Source organism: Nilaparvata lugens, chromosome 7 (assembly GCF_014356525.2).
Source record: "Nilaparvata lugens isolate BPH chromosome 7, ASM1435652v1, whole genome shotgun sequence".
NCBI lineage: Eukaryota > Metazoa > Arthropoda > Insecta > Hemiptera > Delphacidae > Nilaparvata > Nilaparvata lugens.
In genome coordinates this window covers 52,080,611-52,088,544 of record NC_052510.1, presented here as the reverse complement: position 1 = coordinate 52,088,544, position 7,934 = coordinate 52,080,611, and the positions used below count along the sequence as shown (strand labels likewise).

Here is a 7,934-nt window from a genome sequence, read left to right as displayed (position 1 = left end):
TCCTTGTTTTGGTTCCTATCCATTTGGATCATCAAACATGTTATTAGTATTCTAGGTTACATTTAATCTCATTCATTTATAGTTTATTTCTGTTAAACAGCAAGAAAAATCTCAATCGAATTTATGGTGTTGCAAGAAAAACGTGTGATTTCATTAAAATTGCACTGAGAATAATTTGATTATTCAACTAGTTTGATCAATTGTTTTGCCTCCATTGGTTACTGTTGGTATTAATCCAAACAATTTATTGTTGGTCTAGTGTTCAATCTATTATCACGGTCCTTTACATCTCAATTCGATAATTATCATGCTTCTAGAATGAAAGTGTTTCTATAGTTTCGGAGATTTCAACTATATCTATGGCCATAGCCACCTCTAATACCTCTTAAGCTGTGACCACACTGAACAAATGTTCGACAAACATGTTTGTAGAAAAAGTTTGGACAAATTTTATTATGTTTGACAAACAATGTTTTCCCGTGGCCAGTGTGGACGCGTTATCAAACAAAATATTTGTAAGTGGGAAGAACAGGTTTTATGTTGTACAGCTGTCAAAATAGTAATTTTTTGTTTGACAAGCGATAATTGTCCAAACTTTTTAAAATGTTTGTCCCTGAGCTCCTCAACAAACATGTTTGCCGAACATGTATGTTGAACATTTGTTCAGTGTGAACACGGCTTTAGAGGTGGCTATGCTATGACCCAATCATATTTTGAACGACTCATCTATGAATCGATTCAATCAACTAATCACCTCCACTGTGATCACTATCTGAATGATTTTTTAAAACTATTTTCCAAGACATTATTATTATTATCATCATCATCAAGCTATCATTATTGGTAATAATCAAGACAAGTATTGATTTGGAAGTTGATAGATCCTTCGACTTATGACATGGCTGGGATTAGACTGTAGATACAGTAGGCTACATGTTTACTTTTCTGGATGACGTAAAGCATCTAAAGGTGAGTAGAATTTTTAAAATCTTACACAGATTAGAATTGTTGTGGTACCTTTAATAAATTTGTTAATTAAATGAACTCAATTGATTCTAGTGTATTATGAATATTCTAATTAATAAACGAGAATACAAATTAAATACTGTCAACCACCCTGAAGATTTTTTTAAAAGAAGTTTTAAATTTTAGCTCTCGATCGAATTTCTTCCTGTTTCATTTTTACTTTCCTTGCCCTATTACCATAGGTAAGAAAAGTATTGCTTTCCGAAAAAAATTAAGGTACCCCAATTTCTAAATTTCTATACATTTCAAGGTCCCCTGAGTCCAAAAAAGTGGTTTTTGGGTATTGGTCTGTATGTATGTGTGTGTGTGTATGAGTGTATGTGCGTCTGTGTACACGATATCTCATCTCCCAATTAACGTAATAACTTGAAATTTGGAACTTAAGGTCCTTACACTATAAGGATCCGACACGAACAATTTCGATCAAATGCAATTCAAGATGGCGGCTAAAATGGCGAAAATGTTGCCAAAAACAGGGTTTTTTTGCGATTTTCTCGAAAATGGCTCCAACGATTTTGATCAAATTTATACCTAAAATAGTCATTGATGAGCTATATCAACTGTCACAAGTCCCATATCTGTAAAAATTTCAGGAGCTCCGCCCCATCTATGCAAAGTTCGATTTTAGATTCCAAATTATCATGCTTCAGATACAATTTGAACAAAAAATTCCAAATGGAAAAGATTGAGCATGAAAATCTCTACAATTAATGTTCAGTAACATTTTCACCTAAAACTCAAAATAAGCTCGAAATTCGAGAAAATGTTAGACCCTATTATTTCAATTGCAAACTGTTGACAACTGTTGATTCTATTAAATCATTCACTATGAAGAGATAGCAGACTTCGTGTGTCTCCAGCGTTATTGTCCTGTCACCAGCTGGCTTGGATCTTTGCATAGTAAATTCGATGCGCGTGAACACTAACGTCAGGTGATAAATTTCCATAACGGCAAGGAAAGTTGTGTGAGTGCGCAACACCAGTTTTTTTTCATTATCCATTCCCATTATTTAATCCATTTCCATTTATTCACTCTGTGTTGTTTCTTCCAGTTCACTTGTCCACTCACAAAAAGCTGCCATAAATTGGATACAAGCATTCAGGAGAAGTTGTAAGTTGATGATTAATACTGCTCCTACTAAACACAGCGTCTCATCAGCAAGTTCCACAATCGGTGAGTATAATATTTCGATCTCCGCATTCTCTACTACAATAATTTATTACACCTCATACCATATTATGCTTGCAATATGGAATCTATCAATATATTTCCTCAATTTATCCCATTACATTAGAATTTCCCTTCAAGTAGTTCTAACAGCTCATTTTTGCTTCTTTTTAATCCATACAACGAACAGCCGACGTACCAGTCTTAAGCCGTGTCCACACTGAACAAATGTTCGACAAACATGTTTGTCGAAAAATTTTGGGAAAATTTTATTATGTTTGACAAACAATGTTTTCCCGTGGCTAGTGTGGACGCGTCACCAAACAAAATATTTGTAAGTAGGAAGAACAGGTTTTATGTTGTACAGCTGTCAAAATAGTAATTTTTTGTTTGACAAGCGATAATTGTCCCAACTTTTAAAAATGTTTGTCCCTGAGCTCCTCAACAAACATGTTTGCCGAACATGTATGTCGAACATTTGTTCAGTGTGAACACGGCTTTAGAGGTGGCTATGCTACGACCCAATCATATCTTGAACGACTCATCTATGAATCGATTCAATCAACTAATCACCTCTACTAATCGAATGTTTCGATTAGCCCAGTAGTTCGATTGTACCAGGTGTCATTTATACTGTAATGGCAGAAGCACGAGCTGTTATATATATATTAAGTACAGTCGGTAGCTACGCTACCATAAAAATAGGACCCGCCCGGCTGAAGCGTATATCGTTATTGTCAATGCCTTTTCTAAATCTGAATATTCATGAACATTTTTGAAAATTGGCTCACTCAACAAATGATATTTTGTGATTCGAACAATCCAAAAAACATGTATTTAGTGCTTTTATTCACCGACATTGGTAATGAAAAGGTATGCATGAAAAAGAGCCTTGCGAAAAAGGACCATTTTACAAGGAACCGACTGTACCTGGAGCAATCTACACATTTGACTATACAAAATTCTACAACCTGGTGTAATCGCACACCTCGACTAATCGGAATATACGTCGGAAGCTCATGTCTCGCTTAGACCAGGTATTGTTTATACCACCTGGTACAATCGAACTACTGTACCAGAGCTTCATTGTAGAATAGGACCTGGTATAATCGAGTGTCTAATCGAGACACTCCCTTGTAAATGAATAAATAAAATTGAGACTGGTCCCGCTAATTTGTGATGTTGGTCTTATGTACTCTGGATATAATTCATTATTTCATTCATAGAAGACGGAATTGACATTCAGAATAACTTGGCAAGTCAACTACCCCATTCCATGCCTTCCATCATAAGTCCCCAAAGCACTCCGTCAGCCGGAAGAATTATTGTCGGAGTTTACTGAAAACATCACGGTCCATTTCCATAGATAGCATTAGGGAGTTGATGGGAGGCTGCTATCTCATCCTGTATGCTAAGAGATGGTTCAGTCTCAAACCACAGCACAGCCTCGTGTCTCCCATGAGAGCAAAGTGAGAATTGAATTGCGCATGCTCAACGCTGGAAAGGTGAAACTGTTCCTTCACTCTCTCTGTCTCTCCTCCCTATGTTGGCTTCTCCTCCAACATCCCTTTCAGTGTCACTCGCGATCTCTTGCGTGTTGGACGTGTTCTGTGTCGTGCTCTTATCTGATAAAAGCCGGTCGGTGGTCGACGGTTTCTACACGCCATGAGGTAATTGCAACTGACCGAGTTTTTTTTCTTTTGAGAAATTGAATTTATTAACAGCTCATACTATAAGAGTACAGCTGACATTCTGTCAATATAATAAATAATTGTCTTTTTTCTTTAGGGCTACTTTTAATATAAAAAAAAATTTTAAAATTAGTTTAAATTTATCTTAGTACCATAATATAGGCCTATTATTCCGTCACTACATGCTGCCATTTCCATTGGCATTAGTAGCCGTAACATTTAGTGACAAAATAATTTATAAGGGTACTCAGATTAATATTTTTATTTTTATCAGTCGTACAATTATTTTCCCAGTTATATGAGGAGGCACAACAGGCTTATGCCCAAAACTGTCCCTTTTCAATTATACTACAGTCCAAATCAAAATCTAGGTTAGCGACTATCACTCACCAAAATTACAATATTTATTCACACTTCAAAAAACAAAAACATCATCAATTACAAAATATACTATGAATTCGATTTAGAATGATATACTATGTTTGCTACAATATTTGTTAATGTACTATTCTACACTAACAGCATCTAGTTACTATTTTGGACTTTCTGAAGTAAAAATGTTTTTAAAAAAGAGATAAATAAACGAAAAAAAGGTTTTTCAGTTTTAAGTTCAAGTCCAGTTTTTCTTGCTGAATATTAATCTTCTCGTGAGATCAACTGGATGATCCCACACATGCACTCGTTCACTCTCTTCCATTACGGTATCGACAGACGACAAAATTTCCACCTGTTTTTCCAAGGACGTATTTATCCTTTTAATGTCCTCCAGCGAGTTATCCGAGCGTTTAGATATAGTGCAATCGAATTTTCATATCATAAACCTAGTTTGTTCCAAATTTCGTGAGAATCGTTAGAGCTGTTTTCGAGATCCGGTCACATACAGATATAAATAAACATATAAACATCTAAACATAAATTGCTCGTTTAATAGTATAGGATAGGATAAGAAGTTGTAATTTATCAACATCACATTATATAAAGGTCCCATTATAAGAATGGTCCCAGAGTACAGCTAAAAAATTCTATCAATATCATAAATGTCATATCATAAACCGGGTCGTATAATAAGGAGTTGAAATTTCTCACCAAATTTAGATTCAGAGTACAGTTGAAAAATTCTCCTAATATCATAAATTTCATCACATGAACCTGGTCATATACTTTTATTATAACGTTGAAATTAATCAAAAACACATAATAACTTATATATTTTATAAGAATACAACTAGAGTACAGTTAAAATAGTTCCCTAATATTATAAATCTCATAGAATAAACCTGGTCGTATAATATTTGGTAAATGAATACAAATATTGATTATTGTATCTACTTAAATAATATTTCGAACATGAATATCATGATTAGTATATTAACTACAGTATCTACATACTATTTATTCCACTATATATGTACTATCTACATAGCCGACTTCAGTTGAGAAACGTTACCAATATTTTCAAGAAACATAGTGATGGATATTAGTTTGAAAAAAATTATCGATCCATAACATATAAAGTATAAATGCTGTAAACATAGGTACCTCACAGTAAGTAAATAAAAATAGTGAGAATCTTTGCTATATGGAAGCATATAGTCAGTAATAGAATTGCTGTAAATAGCTGTAGAATTGATGTAATATAATAGAGTATAATGCCTTTTTTATTTGAAAATAGAGATTATGTAGTGATTGAATGGAGTGAGAAAATACCCTTGGGAATCTGCAAGATTATGGTTGGAATTAACTAAACCAATAAATATGATGAATATTCTTAGTGTATAAGTAAACCTGATAGTGTAAAATTACACTAAGCGAGGCTTAGTAGTGTCATTAACGTGCTTATCAAGCTCTCGAGATCAGATACCGTTCCATGTCTCCGATATTCTTCTAGAACGTAGCAGCTGAATTGAGTAAACCGAAACTTCAGGTTGGTTTAACCAAGACTAATTAGTCTGGAAACTTTTGATTAGTCCCTAATTAACTCTTTTGTCAATATCCCTCAAAACGTGAGAAGATTGATTATATTCTGTGTTCCCTAAACTTCAAGTAATTCAAAACAAATGTATCTGATTTACTTGGAAAATTTGTATTCGCCCATTCGTATGATTTGTCTATTCGTACCCCTCATTCAATTGAAACAGGGACAATTGATTGATGGCAACTGGATTAAATAAAATCAATTATACCTGACTCGCATGAATTTGTATAGTACATTTTTTCAAGTGCAATGCATTATTTTCATTCTTGTTTCATAGATATTCCGATTTTATTGAATAAAAAATAGATTTATAAATAACTTGACATGTATAATAACTAAAAATAAATTTACAATCATAATAAATAACTCATCACGAGCTTTGAGTCAAGTAATTCTGAAACATCATCTAAAGCATTCTAGAGATGTTTGGTAATATACTATTTGCAAGACACAGAAGTATGATTACTGTAGTTCAATAATGAACTCAATGGAATAAATTATCAACTAGTATAGTAAGTACAGTACATAGGATAAAATTTGTTTTTGGAAGTTTTATCTCACTACAAGTAACTTCAACTTTGGTTTCTATCTTTCACCCTGCATTTGTTCAGAGTTTATTATTCAACTTCTCACATTAACCCGACCCCTTTCGCCAACATAACTTTTGGCAACTGTCAAAACTGCAGTAACATTTTCCCCGTAAATAGTCAATGTTTTATAAACTTTCTTCCAAGAACTACATTTTCTATGGGCTCGAAATAAATTATCATAAACTGAATAGGGAAGGACAAAAATGGGTCGAAGTCCAGACTACTCGGTGACAAAATATACTCTGAGTCCAACTATTATTCAGTAATCTTGAAGTTTAGAAAGTAAGAATAAAAAAGGAAGTTGCCGGCATTTATCTCAACTACATTCCAATTCAACTTCAACTAAAAGTACCTTCCTGGAAAGTAGAAAAATGTTATTAGTTTCGACTTCTTACATAATAAACAATGAGCCTCATCAAGAGGTATTTTATTTTTTCCCAACATTGTAGCAAAACTGAAGAGTTCTATTAATGAAGTGGTGGATACCCAAAGTGGTAGGCAAAGCTTTCAGTGGCCCTCAGCAAACAAAATCCTGTTAAAAGAACATCTATAAATTTTTTATCAGGCTCCAAGGTTCTAGCTGATGAATATTCCAACAATGAATCGAATATTAGAATTTAATTTGCGGAACGGCAGCAATAATCTTGGGGCGAAAAGGGGTGAACAGTGCAGCTCTTCTCATAAATCTTTGCCGCAGAAGCGCTGCCTCGAGTGTTCAAAAATCCAATCTTGAAGTTTAGAAAGTAAGAATAAAAAAGGAAGTTGCCGGCATTTATCTCAACTACATTCCAATTTCGCTGTTGACTGAAGATTATAATTATTTTTGCAAAAGTTGAGCTGCACGAGTCGGGAAATATGTTCCTTTACGCTATTCAACTTTTCAACAAGCAATCTCTAACCTGGAACAAATTTCTGCTCTCATCTTTGGCAATACAGTACCTTCTCTCCTTGTTTGCAGCAACTTTTCCTTGTTATTTTTGTCTTCTCTCCAAAGAAAGTAGAAAATGTATCGCTGCTGTTTTGATGGATTGATCAGTCTTGCTACTGAAGTGGAATTGAAACTTTTAATTAGGAGAGACTTTTTTGTTTGCAGTACCCTCAGCTATCTAACGATAAATTGTAGCTATTTGTTCATTTCAATCATGAAGTGAATGTCAAGTAAATCATGTCGCGTGATTCATTACTATAATATCAGTTAAATAGCTCAAACGTTTTATACTTGAAATTTATAATTATTGATTATTCGAGATACAAATATTTTTAAAGAAGCATTCATTTTTACGATGCATTGTTGGAGAGTTGTTGGCCCTGAAACATCAAAAAGTTAGATTAAAAGCTGTTATTCAAACAATTTTACACATTTAAGAGCGTATATCTCGAAAATTATTGGAGATATCACAAATCTCCACAGAACAAATATTGTAGAGAATTTATCAAGCTTTATTCTTGAATAGTTAGTCATGTCGGTTGAACGCATTTTCCTC

General features: G+C 33.8%; 1 protein-coding gene across 1 annotated transcript in view; it reads left to right on the top strand.

Annotated features, from left to right (window-relative positions):
* Positions 1-3,726: 3,726 nt before the first annotated feature.
* Positions 3,727-7,934, top strand: part of LOC111046113 (ankyrin repeat and death domain-containing protein 1A) — an 88,518-nt gene continuing 84,310 nt past the window's right edge. The window contains exon 1 of the mRNA XM_039433063.1: positions 3,727-3,864. Coding sequence (XP_039288997.1) covers positions 3,860-3,864 — 5 coding nt within the window. The 5' untranslated portion in view covers positions 3,727-3,859. The remainder of the gene's footprint in view (positions 3,865-7,934) is intronic.